The 16,513-nt window shown below is 39.2% G+C and overlaps 1 protein-coding gene across 1 annotated transcript in view; it reads left to right on the plus strand.

Annotated features, from left to right (window-relative positions):
* EPSTI1 (epithelial stromal interaction 1) overlaps positions 1 to 15,103 on the plus strand; it is a 48,929-nt gene extending 33,826 nt beyond the window's left edge. Inside the window, exons 7-12 of the mRNA XM_059824721.1 lie at positions 697 to 790; positions 4,023 to 4,106; positions 6,882 to 6,955; positions 8,508 to 8,613; positions 13,592 to 13,624; positions 15,092 to 15,103. Of these exons, the coding sequence (XP_059680704.1) occupies positions 697 to 790; positions 4,023 to 4,106; positions 6,882 to 6,955; positions 8,508 to 8,613; positions 13,592 to 13,612 (379 nt within the window). The 3' untranslated portion in view covers positions 13,613 to 13,624; positions 15,092 to 15,103. The remainder of the gene's footprint in view (positions 1 to 696; positions 791 to 4,022; positions 4,107 to 6,881; positions 6,956 to 8,507; positions 8,614 to 13,591; positions 13,625 to 15,091) is intronic.
* Positions 15,104 to 16,513: the final 1,410 nt, after the last annotated feature.

Consider the following 16,513-nt stretch of genomic DNA (forward strand, 5'->3'; position numbering starts at 1 on the left):
GGCACTGAAAATCCTATTTTTAGCATTTGTTTGTGTTGTTGCTTGTGACTTTGTTTAACTGTACTTGGTTGAAATTGTGAACAAAGTGATGCTACTTTGAAAATCTGGTTTATAAGAAGGGATGCGATTGGAAAAACAAAATTGCCCTTGCCAGAATAAGAGATGACAACATTGTGCAATTCTCCTTTAAGAGCATTTTTTTTCAATGCTGCAAAATGCTTCAAAGTTTTGCTGCTTGATTAAGTAATCTGTTGTAAGGCTTCATTGTGTTAACCATGAAGTAAAGTTCCTTAAAATAATCTTTTAAATAATTTATCTGAGATTTATGGATTTCGTTGAAAGATTTGCAACAATTCAGTGAAGCAGTTCCATTCTGATCAAGTCTGATGGTATGCGAGTCTGGGTTTTAGGAGATTTACAATGAGAAAAGCATAGCCACTATAGACCCCAAATATGCAAATGACAATAATTGTTTGCTTAAAAATTCCACCCAGTAAATGTCTTATCCACAATATAGGTTCTGTATCCTCTGTCCCATTCCATTCTGTCTGTCTCCATAACCTTTCGTTCCACCTGTGATGTTTTTCAGCAGTTACATGATAAAATGTCTAGGCTAGATTCCAAGGGTGGAATAAAAAGCTGTATTTATTTTTATGGAAGCACTAACAATTCTATTTGGATTGGATTTCTTCGTAGCAAAACCAATGAATTATTGAACAGATTGGACTTGAGTTTGCCAAAGAGTGATTCCTGTCAGATTGCTAATCGTGGCCCAGAATCTACAGCATGGGTAAGCAAAACCATGGCATGTGCAATATTTTCTGTCAGCTTTCCAGGTGCTGTCAATAGTGTAATATTAGAATATTCTAATGGAGCTTAATTGCCTCGCTATAACTCAGTGAGTACTAAGGAGTCTTTCTGGGTGAATGAGATTGCCTACATTGTCTCTTACACATTGGCAGAGTATCCTACATAGTAGGGGACTGCCTTTATTACTCACAGATCTCTCTCATAAATGAGAGCCAGATTTATATTCTAAGTTCAGATCAGAATCTTAAATGTGCTCTGTACCCATCAGTTGGTGGCAAGCTTTTATGAAATCTCAACTAGTTCATGTCAGCGGATACTTTACTGCATTGAAAATCTAGTCAGAAGAGAAGCTTATTTCTCACTGCATCCTAAAAGTGATTCCACTGACTGCTTGGGGACTTTGTCCCAGTTTGAATGAATCTGGTAAGTATCGATGTAATTAAGAAGTAGATAAAATATTGCTTAAGTTTCATTATTCTAATTGCCTCAAAAAGGCTTTTTCACATATGATTAGTCTCTTCGTGTCTAAGCCAAGCTTTCCTAGTGATGTAAAAACTTGCAGTGAGGAATATTAACCCTGAGACAGAAGTATTTCTCATTTAGGGAGGTTTGTAATTGGGGGAAGACAGAGAGCAGGCAACCAAGTGGACAGAAATTGTCATTACAAGCCATAGACCTTAGTCAGCAGAAACTTGAAAGTATCCGATCTGGGCAGCTCTCTGTTGTATAAAACCTTGAACACCAACAGTTGAGTAAAGGGAGGGAAGGATTTACCTCCATATTTCCTTGTAAGCCTTGGAAATGTGCAAGACCATCCCGTTATAGAAACTCCTGTAAACAGGATATATGACAGCTGTGTCTTGCCTCTAGTATCTCTTCCCGGTTTTCATTGCATGAAAAAGGAAGCTGATACTGAATGCATGTTCCTTTCCCCTTTGATTCCTCAGGTCATTTTGTGTCTCTGGAAACCCTAAAGAAATCTTAGTATATGTGGGCAGATATATAGCTTGAAGGAGCCAACTTCTGCCCAGCATTGCTGAGCAGCATTGCTGGGCAGAAGGTCAGTTGCAGGAGAGTGGTTTTCAGACTGTCTTTTGTAGTCCTGGGCAGACAAGCAAGATGAAGGACTATGGGAAGGGAGAAAAGATGTCTTAAAACCACTTCTACCTCCCTCTTGAAGTATCCAATGTTCCAAAGAGTGGGGAGCTTGTTCTTTGGTAAGGAAGACCCAGCTCTGCAGCCTTTTGTATGGTGTGAACATTGAACTGCGAAGACAAGTGAGTTCATATCCCTGGGACTGACTTGGATTTCAGCATTTTGGTGTGGTGTCTTCCTATCTATACAGAAGTGGGTGGATGCCTGAAGGAACCCTGAATTCTTTCAGGTGTACAGGTCCTACTTTAAGCCTTTGCCTTCTTCACCTACCTATGTTTGCCTTTCCCGTTCCAGTTTTTGAGGGGTTTCTTAATAAGTCATGCCAAATTACATATCATAGTTCATCTTTGGCTTCACTAGTATCCAAGCAGATAAAATACATAGTTTATCTGTACTGTTCTTTGTTATACATGTCTTTTGCATAGCAGCATTTCCTTAGCTTTGTGAATCAATTCATCACTTGCTTATAATGCAGCAATGCAGTCAGCAAAATGTCTTCCCAAACAACTTGGATCAGGTATGGTCTATAGGCATATGCACAGCCTCTGTGCTCTGTGTGAGGAATCTGAAGCACATAACCAGTGAGTTGTTATCTAAATAAACTTAGTGTAGTACCAAAATGCTAAACCAGTGGGAAAGCTTGAACTCTAATTTTGATGTTATCTTGGACCTGTCCTTTGTCTGGAGTAATTAAAAGATTCAGGAACAATGTATTTGAAATAGTGAAGTGTGATAAGCTTAGGAAGTGCCTGACATGCATGTTAAAAGAGGGGCATATATATATGTGATTTTTTAAAATTTAAAATTCATTGTCTAAAAATGTTTGGGACAATGTCATGTTGATCGAATTTTTTCCCTCACATCATTTCTTTGATAGTGATATTAATTTAGCACACCTAGTTCAAATATCAGTGTCAAATATTACTTGATGTGCATGAACAAATTTAACTTCTTTGGAGAGACTCTGTCATGGGTGACTTTTTTGGCCTGCTTATTTAATCAAGCTCATAATTAATTTTAATCCTGTCTTTCAAAGTGTTACCAATCCTGTGTAGATTTTTATTGTCTTCCAACTTGATTAACATACACTCCACACAATTCTCCAAGCCATTACAGAGAGTAATGAATAATATTGGACACAGAATGAGTCTCCCTGGACACACTCCCTCCCAACTCAAAATTGAGCTATTAATAATTGCTTTCTCTATTCTTTTTAGCAAATTATGTGCGTGTCATTTTAATGGTGTCATTCTGCATGCATATATCAAGTTTCAAGAACGTTGTATAGACCTGCAACAAATTCCTCATTGAAGTCAAACCTGCACACTTCTTGTATTAAATTATTCTGGCTCATTATTTAGTGTGCTACACTATGTCCCTGCTCAAAGACTTTACAGTATAAGTTCCTATGTATAAGATCCTAAGGATCCTATAGGATCCTAATGGTAAGCTGGCTTTTTGCTAACAACTACAATTTCTAAAGACCAGAGCTAGTTATTGTAATGAAAACCTACTACACAGTTGAATACATTATTCATGATGTGTAGTTCAGATTTTCAGTTCTCTTGGCTGCCCCACAGACAATATAGCAGACTTGATCTCTCAGCTTCTGTTGCCCTGCCACCACAAATGCCTTTCCACAAATAATCCTGGGTTCCCCTCTGTTACCAGGCCTCTGTTCTGCTTTGTTATCTTGGTAATATTTTCAGTACTTTTCTTTCTTCCCAGAATACCCCATCTCACTATCATATATCCTGACTGCATTTTCTGACTACTCAGGGTATCTTTATACTTGCCACTGGGACACGAAATAGCATATGCTGTGGCTGCCTGGTTGTGATGTGAAGGTGGACATCCAGCCAAACCGAATGACTGAGAGGCTTTAGACCATTTATTTAAATGCTAGTCTTGAGACTCATCTGTTTTTTAAGTAACTGGAATTGTTCAAGTGTTTCTGTTTTGTTAATTACCTGTGTAATGATTTGGGAATAAAGTTTGGGATTTTGCCCCCCCCCTCTCCACACACCAATATGTTTATATTCTCTGCTGAACAATAGACGAGGAGCCATACTTATAAGCAAACTCTTCGAGAGGATGAAAACAGAAGATTAGAGGAAATGAAGCAAGAACAACGGAGGAAGGTAATTATACATTAACAGTTTGCATATTGTATCATTTTTGCATGCTGTGAAACCAATTAAATACATTGATTACTTGTAGCCTACGCACAGAGCTTCTCTTAGCAAAAGTGATTCAGTCACTGTTTTCAAATATTGTGAGAGAGATGAGCCAAGCTGTAAAATTTGGACAGGGACAGGACAATTATCTTCTGGGTTCAAGGCTATTTGCATCTGGATGACTGGCTCCTGTTCACTTCTCCATTTGAACAATTGTGCAGAGCATTTTTTGACCATGGCACCCAATTTCATAGGCTAAGGAAACCATTTCCTCTCTTTCGGGCAGAAGTAATCTTACTGAGATATTCATGATGATCTCAGACTCTGAATAGTCTCTTTCTAGAGAATCGAGGCCTGTGTGCCCTGCCTTCCCAAATGGGGATGTGGAACCACTCAGATTTGCTGTTAAGTCTGTAGGTTTCTCTGTTGCCTTGCTAACCACCTAAATGAAAAGTTTTGATTTGTCTAAAAAGCAGGCATGCCGTAACTGCAAGTTTGAATTCCATCTTCTGCATATGCGGCACACATTGCCTGAAATGCGTCTGAACCACTGTAGTCCCTCTGGCATGGATTTGGGTACCATAGCCACATAAAGTTCATCTACACAAGGCAATGGCACTGTGCTAAGTTGGCTACAGGTCTGATTGTGCAAGAATGGGGAGGGCAGCATTTGAAAATCATATTAGCAAAGCATTCGAAAACATATTAGCAAATACTGAGCCTCTTGCTGTGCCTCTTCGGTTACTAACATGCAAATTAATGTTAAACTACTTCCCCAGTAGCAGAATCTTAGCGCGGCAAATTCTACGCAGTGAGTTTCTACTAGAGCTGGACAAGTGACTCAGCCCCTCTCACAGATATCTTTCTTTACATGTTGGGGATAAGTGCCCTCATTTCATAGTATTCTAGCAACCAGGATGCTGGAAACAAAGGTGGGGAAAAAGGGAGTCTCTTAATTGCTTTCACATCAGGTGTACACTTATTCCCAGGAACTATACAGAGGAAAATTTTTGAAAGCCAGTCCTGCTGGGTGTAAAGCTGGTAGCTGTTGTATTTTTTACACTGATTCTTCCATAGAGAAAATAACCACAGATGTGAATTAGCATGCCCCTACTTTATGAGTTTGGTTTAAGGGACTCATGTAGAGCTTTAGACTCTTTATCAATTTCCACAGTTTGCTAAGAAGGTGTTGGCAGCTTCTAAGGCTGCTCTGGCTTGGTACATGGTTCCAAGTGCTCCTTGCCTTCAGAGTTGCTGCTACCTATTGCACAGAGTAATGCACTACTTACAAACCTACTGTAAATAATATCTATTTTAAAGGCTCCAATAATTGTCCCTCAGATATATGTTGGCTTGTTTCTCCTTCAAACTAATATTTATTAAAGTAATTGTGAATTCTGTCTTGTGTGCACCTCCTAGCACAGTGTATCTATAAAACATATAGGTATTGTCAGATCCTTTTTTTTTTCAGGACAGGTTTTAGTATGTATTGCTTGATTTAGAAATTTTCAGTATGCTTTGAACCCTGCATCATATACACACAATATATTTCAGAACATTACTCCAAGAGAGGACTCAGCATATTGGAAAGTCAGATACTGGGTTTTAATTTTCAGGTTGAATAGTTATTTAAAACAGTGAAAATTAAGGTTGGCTTTTTTATTTCTTAATCCTGTTTCTTCTTTTAGGGCTAGACAAATACAGATACACAACGCATTCACAGTTATTGATTTTCCTCATACATTTATTGCCTAGTTTTTATTTAATGTTCCACTTAAATTGATTTTTTTAAAAAAACTTTTGTGGTTCCATTCAGTTAGTGAAGCTTTTATCTAACCGCATCATTTTATTTTAGTTCCTATTCCTACTGCTGCTCAGTTGCTATGGAAAATATGAAAGATGGGTCTGTTCCTATCCCTTCCCCCTCGCCCTGTAAGCCAAATTTTCTTTGCAGAAAAATCTGCATCTTCAATTCTTGGGTGCATTGCAGGGAGCAAGAGCCAGACAAACAAGCACACATGCAGAGCAGAGTCATACAAGCTGTGTTTCCTTCACAGTCCTGGCTAAAATTGCATACGCAAACTCTCTTCTGAAAAGAATTCCCTTTGACACTGTTTATATACCTTAATATTGCATAACGTAAGGATGGTAGGCTGCTGCGACGCTGGGAGCTTGCACACGCTTTCACCACACCAACAGGTACCTTTTGCCCTTCCCTCACCCTTAGGGGAGCCCCAGGGAGCTGGAGGTGACGTACCACGCCACATATGTCCGTTCTTGTCTTCTCCTCACACTCCATGGAGGCAGGAGGAGACGAGCATGTCTCCTTCATACCCTACGGGCACGACGGCTGTGTCTGCTCCTGCTAGATAACTTCGGCCGTCTTCCCCTTGGACCCACAGGGAAATTGAAACCCATGGGTTGGGGCAAGGGAAAGCAGACTGGTGTCTGGCATACCCCTTTAAATGTAGGACTGTAAATGTCTGAATGCTGTAATTTCCCACTTTTTAAGGCACAAACAAAACTCATCCAGTGCAATGCTGAACAGAAAAATTAGCTCAGTTTTTAACATAGTACTGTCACATAAATAAAATGCTGTTGAGAGAAGTTCTGGGAATGACACGTGGCTCTAGCTGAGGTTAAGACCATGTGGAATTAATTAATTAGGTTTGCAACATAGGTATGTTAATTAAAAGTAAGTTTGTTGTTTTAGGTTTTTTTCACTTTTATCATTCCCAGGCTGAATTAATGGAATTTAAACAAAAGCAGGAAGAGGAAGCCAGGATAAGAGCACATCAAAACGAACAGAGGAGGTATGAAACAAAAATGAAGAATACACTTTAATTGAATTCCTATCTGGAAAGGGTCTCAAAATTGCAGGCATTGATGCTTTAGAAGACGATTGCATTGAGGATCCCTGACCTCACTTCTGGTTTAACTTTGCTTTCAAATGAGCCACTAATGTCCATCATTACAACTGCTCACTGTAATGCAGTATAACCCAGAGTGCCTTTTTCACTTTATTTATCCTATCAGCATAGGATACAGCATAGGGTAGAAACTATTAGTTGTGCCATGGATAACTACTAGTGCAGTAGTTTCAGCTGGGAAACATTTTATTTATTTATCTATCTACCTATCCATCTATGTATTTATTTATTTATTTTTACTTTATTTTAGAATGGGCTACTTTGTCCATGCCACATTTTGTGGTTGACTGTCACTGAGGTTAACAGGCAGACCTAAACATGGGATTTGATATGGATACAGATAGAAGCTGCAGTGCAGCAAGGCCTTCTGCAGCTGCATTGTTTCGCGCCCCAGGCTGCGCCCCACTGCTGTGCCCTCTCTGTGCTCAGCGGTTCTAATCTTGCACTTCTGTCACTTAACTGACTTTCCATTATCTTGAAGCACAGCTTTATTCTCAGATCTGTTTTCTGCTGGTGAAAAGAAACAACGCTCAGGCTCAAAAATAAAAACACCATTTGTTTTTTTTTTTATACCATTAGGGAAATAAAAAAAAATTACTTCTGTAGGCAATCACTCTCCATACTGTTTTCATTTCTTTTTTTTCTCTAGCAAAGATATTAAGATAATTACCCATAGAAGTTAATGAAGGATTTTCGATTCAGTCCATCTCATATCCCTAGATAGAAATAATCCAGTATCTTGCATTTTACATCGTTCTTACCAATAGCATTGTAAAACATTAGAACAACAGTCATGTCTAAGCATGTGTGTCAGTCCTAAGCATTAGTAGGGGGAAAAATGAAACAGTTTTCAGAAGGTTTGAAAATATTTGAAACAAATTGAGGAAAAGTGTATTTGTATTTGTGCATGCTTTCCAGATTGATAGAGCAGTACAAGAAAATTCTAGAGTTGATTTCAGAGCTGGATTGTAGAGAAAGTTGTCGGCTACACAAATTGTGTCTATTAGTAACAAGCTTAAGTGGTTTTTTTCATTGGCATTAGGAAATCAGTACTTCTAGCATCTCTCCTTCTGTACTGAAGGCTGAAAGACTACCTAAGGTGAATTGTCAAAATAGCTAACCTCCCTGATAGGGTGGGTGGTGGTATGCAGGTTGTCTTTCTACGGAGAATTTTGGTGCATTTCTCACAGCAGCCGAGGTATGCCTTTTAATCACAACGGACTGATCTCAGGATAAGGATGCACCTAGTGAATCAAAAATGAAATCCACCCTATCTCATGCTAGTCCATGGTTATGCAGCACAGGCTTGAAAAACATTAAGAAGATGGGTATTGAACTGAGAATAAGGAAAGTCACTCACAGAATGTTAAATTGCAAAAGTTTGTGAACTCCTCAGCTACCTTCAATCATTATTCATTTTTTGTTGTATTTTAAGGGTAAATAATGCTTTCTTGGACCGACTCCAGAACAAAATGCAACCTAATAGCATCTACCAACCTGGATATTCTGGGAGTCTGGACTACCTCAGCAATGGCGCCAGGGTAGGTTTTTGGGTACAGAACGTGAAAGCAATGAGATTGTTTAAAATTTGACTTCTTCCCCAGGTACTATCATGTGTCTGTGTGCATTTAGCCTGCCTGACAGAACTTACAGTCCTGGCTGGCTGTCTACAATAGCTTTTAAGAAGAAATCCTGTCTCTAAATATAAGCTGTTCAAATGTGAGGAAGGAGGAACAGCTGCTCTTGCAGCAGAACTCAGTGGCTTTGCATGCAAGGTGTTTACTGCAAGGAATCGCATCCAAGGTACTTCCTTAAGTTCAGAACAAGGGTAGTGACATCGTAAGGGATTTTTTTAAAGTCTTTAAATGAAAGATGTTTGAAAATGCTGTAAACATTTTCATATGATACTGAAATTGGAGGGGAAAAATCCCATGAAGGTACAGCTGTTCATTTTTTTACCCATATAAAATTATGACAAAGAAGACCCAGCTGCATCCAATTTAAAATACATAGTATTTGTAAGGATTCTTGGAAGAAAAGATATCTTGACTGTAGCCTATTAAACATCCATTAAGTTTTTTAAGCTGTCCTAGTGAGGCATTAATATGACTGTTATTCAGAATTGCACTGTTCAGTGTAAAAAAAAAATAAATGTAGTATTCCCATCATGGAAATTTCCATTAGGTTGAAATTCCATCACTGAGAGGACCCTAGTGCAGAAATGGAAGATTTACAAAGACTGAGCAGCAAAAGGATGAGAGTCTAAGAGAATTTAGTGAATGTGCCAGTGTAGAGAAAGATGTTTAGTTCATAAACCAGAAAAGCTTGAATTGGATTAGTTAGACTGTCTGGTGAGGATGTGTGTGTTGACAGATGAATGCCAGGAAGACTTGGGTTCAAGCATATATGAAGTCAAGGCATGAATAACAAGCAGATATTCTTGCTGCTGGAGTTCTCCATACACTGGAAGTGGAAAAAGAGTGTCTTAATCACTACAAGCTTTGGGCAAGCCCTGGGCCATGGTGGAGGGCTCAGGAACCTTGGACTGAGGCCACCTTTGTGCATAGCACTTCTCTTGGTCTTGCTGAGAGGAGGCAGGACCTGCCAGCTCAACCTACCATAAGGTCTGCGGGCAGCTGCTTGGAGAACCGGTTGGTTAGAGGCTTTACTGGTAAGACCTGTATCATGTGCTAGGCAATCCAGGAGATGTTGGAAGCCAAACTGCAGACAACCAGGCTAGTAAAAGAGTATGAGTAAGAGGGCACTCTGTATGGCAGGCCTGAACCATCTCCTGAAGGATGGCGTGTCTGAAGATAGCAGAATTAAAGACTTCAGATAGGACAAAGCTGACTGATACCTAGTAAGAGGCAAAAGGTAAAGTCTGCTGGATGGGGCCTGGTTAACAAAGGCAGCAAGGGCAGAAATTATTATTTTTATTTCACTTTGTGTCCTTTATCCCAATTTGTAAACTGTTTCCAGATAAACTCAAAAGAAAACGGGTGAGACAGCCGAGATCCCCAATACCTAAACTCGAGCATCTCCGTCAGAGCGCCTGCTGTCACCACTGAAAACCTTGCCATTGTCTGCAGGGGGAGTGGGATTTTGCCTTTAGTCAGATGCCATATGTCCTTTTCCACAGGGCAGGTGTTAGTACCACCAAACAAGTGCACTCAGCCCAGGCACAGTTTTAGCAACAGATGACTCTGTGTCGTACGCAGCCAATCTATGGCAGGTTTTTTTTAAATATATATATTCAAAGAATGCATCAACACAAATGCAATAAAACCCTGTGTGTAGAAGAGATAAATTTCCTACTCTAATGTTTACTCAATGGCTCCCAAGGAGCCTGCCTTCTGTTGGGTAATGCTGGATTATCCATTTTTCCTTTATGCTATGATGTGAGATTTGAAGACTAAACAAAGCAGGGAAAGAATAAACTATGAAAGAATATGTCATCATGGAAAGCAATTAAAAATGAATATTGGTAACAAGAGCGAGGAAGAAAAATATCTCTCAAAAGATAGGCTGGAGGCTGCAACCTCAGTGTGTTTGATTATACGAAGGTTCTTCTCCCTTCCCTTGGGATTTTAAGCAAAAAGAACTAAACTGCAGGTGGGGCTTACAAGTCATGTAGTCTGCAGTGTGGTGTTTTACATTACAAGGGAGCTAATCGAAGCAGGTCAGACTATATACTAAGATTAAAAGAAATTAAAAAGCTTCCCAAAGTTAAGACCTGCAGGTAATTTTTGAGCCTGCTCCATCTGTGCAGTGGCACTGAAGAGGAAATATTTATTCTCTTTCATGCTTCTTTTTTTCCTGTTTGAACTCTTTGCAGTCACAACTGCTTCACACTTAACAGAAACTGAGCATCACACCGTTTTGGTGATATACCTGCTGTATTTTTCACTGTTATTTCTATTAGCCTGATTTCCTAAGGAAATGAAGTTTGTGTGCTCATGCTGTCTGTCTACATGTAATAAGGTTTTCAACCTGCTGGCCAATCTTAGCCAAATTTGAAAGGGAGTATAAGTCTCAAAGATAATGAAGTTTCTGTGCGTTTCATGAAAAGCAATGGGTAGCAGAGGAGTGACCCCAAAACAGTGCCCTCCTCTGAGGGGTGGTGGGAAGGACCTGAGTGCTCTGTGTGTTTTTTGGCTGCAGCCCTTCGGCCGATCAGCATGGGCACAGCTCCAGAGCAGCTGCAGCTCTGCCCTGTTTTCCTGGGGGCTAGGGGATGCAAAAGGGGACATGGATATCACAGGGGACATGGAGAGGAGGGGAAGGCAGATTTATTCTGTGTGTCTGAGCAGGGGGCAGGAAAGCAGTTGCATTGCCCAATTGTCCCCTAATCGAAAGGAAACCGGTTTTCATTATTTCATCTGCCCTCCAGACATCTTGAGTTTTATCAGGAATATTTATAAGCTGTTATTTCAAGAAGGATCTTCATGAAAGTAATCTTTTCTCCCTTTTTGGTTATAAATGCCAGGGCGCTCTCTGGGTGGTTGTGTGGTTTTCGTTTTTAATGGGAAGACAAATTAATGAATTTCCACTTCTGCCTGTGAGCTACTGCACCCTTGAGAGAGCATCGAGTCGTGTTGTATGCTATCAAGAAAGTTTTGATGTCCTTTGCACTGCCATTGTCTCTAACATAAGGATAAACCTTTTAGGATAGAAGGGTAAAAAAATAGCAATTGTCATTTTGACGTCAAATTTTAATCAGTAAGATTTAATCTTTACTCAGCTGGGACCTATGACTGAGACAGTATCTGTTCACTGTAATGGCACAAATGATCAGTTTTATTTAAATGTTAAAACACTTCTATTTTTACAAAATAATAACTGTAAAACAGTTGCACATTTTTATATTCACTCCCTCGTGAGATTTGCCCATGTTCAAGTACAGAGGGATTTGCAGAGGCCAAGTGCTAATGCATGGCAAGCCTGTAACAGAGCCCTTGTTTATTTTTTGTGTGGAAATGGAGCGCTGTCAAGGACCCTTTTGTCTATTCTATTAATGGGGAGAGGTCACATGGTGAACACATGAAATTTATATGTCTACCCCTCTTTAATGAAATACTAGTTGTCTTGCTGAAACTCTCTGAGCTGTAGTAAACCCAGAATCTAGAAGGCAACATCACATATTCTACCTTCCCATTTCATGTCTCCATTACACCCAGTGTCATGCATCAGAATAAGAAATGCACTGTCGGATGCTGACTCTGCTCTTTCAGTGGATGCATAATTCTAGACATTTGTTGTGGGAAGCAGCTATGCCCTGAATACACAGGTGCAGTGTGACAGGAAACCCCATTCTCTTCCTTTCCCATATGCAGAACAGGAACTCAATGAATGCCAGATAAATATGTTTCGAGGAAACATGATTTGTGGATAAAACTATTTTAAATAAACATGGTTTGTGGGTTTTCACTTGGTTTAGTTCTTGTAGTGTGATCCATGGGAGTGTTTCTTTGGAGTCACAATGAGCATTTGATTTATGCTGTTTGCTACCAATTTGAGACGGAGCATGTCATGAAGTTTACTGGTGCACAGCAAAGAAGAACCATAGCTCAAAGGTCCCTGAAGTTACAAGGCCAGCATGCCTGCCACAGTTTTCTATACACAATCAGTCTTTAATGCAGACTTCCATGGACTTTTAGATGGATAAAGTTGCACTGAAAATGCTGGTTTCCGAGCACAAAGAAAAAGCTTTTATTTTACATGGGAATATTGAGAATGGAATATTTATATAAGAAGGTTCCAGACTGCAATCCACAATGGTTATGTTTGTTTTAACGAAGAATGTGGTTTGCTAACTTAGCTTTAACCTGGTTAGTCTATGCACAATCTGAGTTGGAAAGATTGTTAAACTTTTTCCTAAAACTGTTTGTTTTGGTTTTTATTATTGAGAGTAATGTGCTTGTCTTCCCTGGCAGAAGGATGGCAGAAAATAAATAAACTACTCAGCAGAAGTATCAGCGTCGATATAGGGACCTCAGATGAGTAGGTCCAGGCATGCTGTAGCTGAGTTTAATGACTTACCTCTGACAAGGCAGACAAACAGCATATGCAGATGTGTTCTGCCTGGCTTCACTTTGAGCTCAATCATTCTTCCCTTTGAAAACCTCATCCTAAAAGAATAGTGGGAGTCAGGGGAGGAACGGAAGAAACTTTTCACTCTTTCAAATTGTGTGAGATCAAGAAAGTATTGAGGCATCTGAAGATATTTGGAACATTTCTAGATTGATTTTTTCCAGCAAAAACAAGATATGTTTATCTCCTGAGTCGATACATCCTGCTATTTGTATTGAGTTCAAATCGAAGAAATATTTATTGCTAGAACTGGGATCTTGCAGAAGGGTTTACTTGTTATTTTAAGTGGAGTTTCAAAAGACAGGAAAGGGCACCAAGTAATCAAGAAAGTTCCACACAACTGGATAACCATAAATCCTTTCATAAATATGTGATTGTACTGTAGATTGTACATTGTACTGTACTAATGCATTTTTTTCTTTTATCCAGGAGTCAAACTATTTGGAATAAAGGAGGAGAAAGGTAAGAATAATGAATTTGTTCATTCTTTTTAGTACCAATGCTGATGTTAATTTAGTTTCACATTTGATACTTCATTATGACAGACTGTGGTTTAATTCTCAAATAATATGAGAGGGGATCTTAAAATAAATGCTTTCCAACTCTGTGTTTGGGGCCATGCAATGGCACATACCTATTCTGAAACACATTCTTTCATAAAGAACTGCAGAACAGTTCCTCCTCAAGTCAGAGCAAGTGCTGGTGGCATAGAAGGCATCTGCTAGAGGTGCTTTGGTATTTAGGCTAAAACCTCAATACAGCCACGTTGTCTATGTCGTGGACTGTGAGCGGATAAACCTGGGCAGCTGAGGAATGTGGCTGGAAGTGCAGGAGGCGACTGCAAACTTTCAGTGGTCTTAAGTGAAAGAGGATGACTTTGTCATGGGCTGCGTTCTTCCTATTTCCCATGAGCAAAAAGGGAGACTATTTGTATCAGTGGAGGCTGCTGGTAAAACACCACTGTTGAATCAGAGAAATCAGGCTCTCTGTTTTCAAATGACCTTTTCATAAGACTCACTGCACCTGCGTTCTTTTCTGAAAGGGGTTCCCTGGCCTAATTCCCAGTTCCAATATAAAGATTTGTGCAGAGCTTTTACTTCTAGGCTTGGAGACTTTTGAAGCAAGTTCAGGTACTGACACATATTATTCTTGCCTTAGGAGATGAATTTGACATAAGTCTTTTTTTTGAGAGCTAGGATTTTGTAAAGAGGAATTAAAAAAAATCAAATTTAAAAAAGCCCCATGCTTTCAACCCTTCTCCCACAAATGCAGATATTCTTCTACAACTTTCTTCCTCATTTTCTGCTCCAACAGTTATTTTAGTCTTTCTGCAGCAGGGTTATTTTCTGAAGACGGTATCTAAATAATATTGTTGGCCTCCCATGAGTTGTCTTTTCAGTTTTATGAGGAGTAAAATTGCTATAAAAAATTAACTCAAATCCACTAAAGAAATGACAATGAGTAGATAAAGGCAGCTCCCCACAGGGGAAGAAATGGCCATCTTTTGCAGCCCACAATACTGTTAGGTTTTGTAAACTGTGGGCAGCTGGAGTTCAACACATTGTATTCTTTGTTGTTTTTCACAATATCTACAATCCCAATAATATATTTATATATGAACTGTACAAGAATTATGGATGGGTGTACTTTTTTAAGCCTTGTCTTACTGTTGTTTTGAAAACACATTTCAGCTTGCTACATTAATATATTTTTCAAAGAGCTATTAATATGTCTGCAGATAATTAGGACATTTTGTGAATTAATTTTACAAAAAGGTAGAAATTCCTTCATGAAGGCTTTACATAATTAAAAGCTAAAAGAAAGGGAGACTTTATTTTCCAGTGGACTTAATCCTAGAGAAGTTGACTTTGATTTTTGTTTTCGCTGCAAAAGATAATTTTTAATTCTGTTTTCTCCCTCTTATTACAGGGTATTGGAGAAATATTCACTTTTATCTGGCCTAGGCCAAATGACCTTGTAAAAGCTCCAAGAAAGTGCTCTTTTATCATTGTGATTTTTTTTCTTACCCTGACTTCAGCTTCACACCCACTTCACGAGCAATCTGCAGAGACTGGTTTCTAGCCATCATTATTCACACATATTTGAAGCAGTTGATTATGAAAGTCCTATTTAATTTTTAATAGGAGAATGTGTCATTTTTTTTTATAAATTGTTTTGCCTCTTGCAGAATGTAATTATCCCAGTCTTTGGGATCTCAGAAAAAGAAGACATTAGTGGTTGCAGAAGCTGCAGTAATACCTGTGTTTACTTGCTGCTCTGTACCCAGCCAAAAACGTCTCAGAGACTTGAACTAAAGAAGCAGGTAGAGGGTTTTCTTTTGGGATGGGAAGGAGAAATGTTGCTGGTTTGAGGGGTTTTTTTGTTTTGTTTTGGTGGGGATTTTGTGGAATTGTTTTACTACTGTAGCAACAGCAGACACTCAAGAAGAAACAGATATGTGTATTATAGACAGGACCTTTTAAATATGTTCTTAGAAAAACACAACACATGAAAGAAATAAAACTTGAAATAACACTGAAATTTATTCGATCTCTCCCACATCTTTTGTTATATGATATACTAGTTTTTCACTTTGCCTGTTTTATCTTGGTAGCTTCTGTTACATGAGTTGGGCAAACTTCTGCAAGGTTAGCTTTAGTTTCTTGCTTTTCTTTGTCCCTCTAGTTTAATGGAATTTAGTTTATATCTCGCTGTTTCTGCAGACGGCGACATTCTAATGCTTTCCAAAAGTCAGATGCATGACCGAGATATTTCTAATGGAAAAGAAGGGTCCGCAGTACATGTTAGATAAACCACGCACACAGAAGGAGTATCTGCGGCATTTACAAGTACATCTTAGGCAAAGTTAAAGGTTTGCTGACCAGCTTTTTTTTAGTGTGGAGGCATGCCACGATATTTTTCCATCACCCTTGCAATATGGAAACTTCATAATGGATCTCCTGAAGTTTTCTTTTGAACTATGGATGTTGCTATGTTTGCTTTCCCTTCTGGGACTCTCTGCAGTTGCCCTTGGCTCTCTCTGCCTCAAAGAATTAATCAAATCTCTCATACTACTGGCTAGCTGATGTTAATGGGAAATGCCAGAGATCTTGGTAGTGCTCTGCGGTTTAGCCTTTTTTTTAAGTATCTGACACTGGGAAAATTCTTTGGGAAGACTTTTGCATACCTACACAATGACACTGTATTGCAAGTCTTACTTGGCTGTGCTATCGGACTGCTGCTTTGGAAATTAAATTCACATCTTCCTCCAAGAACACCCTCACCCAGCCTACTTTAGTAGATATCAGGGCTGGGGCTAAATGTCTGCAGAGTGGGATATATTGACATGCA

The sequence above is a fragment of the Gavia stellata genome, chromosome 1 (genome assembly GCF_030936135.1).
Source record: "Gavia stellata isolate bGavSte3 chromosome 1, bGavSte3.hap2, whole genome shotgun sequence".
Lineage (NCBI taxonomy): Eukaryota > Metazoa > Chordata > Aves > Gaviiformes > Gaviidae > Gavia > Gavia stellata.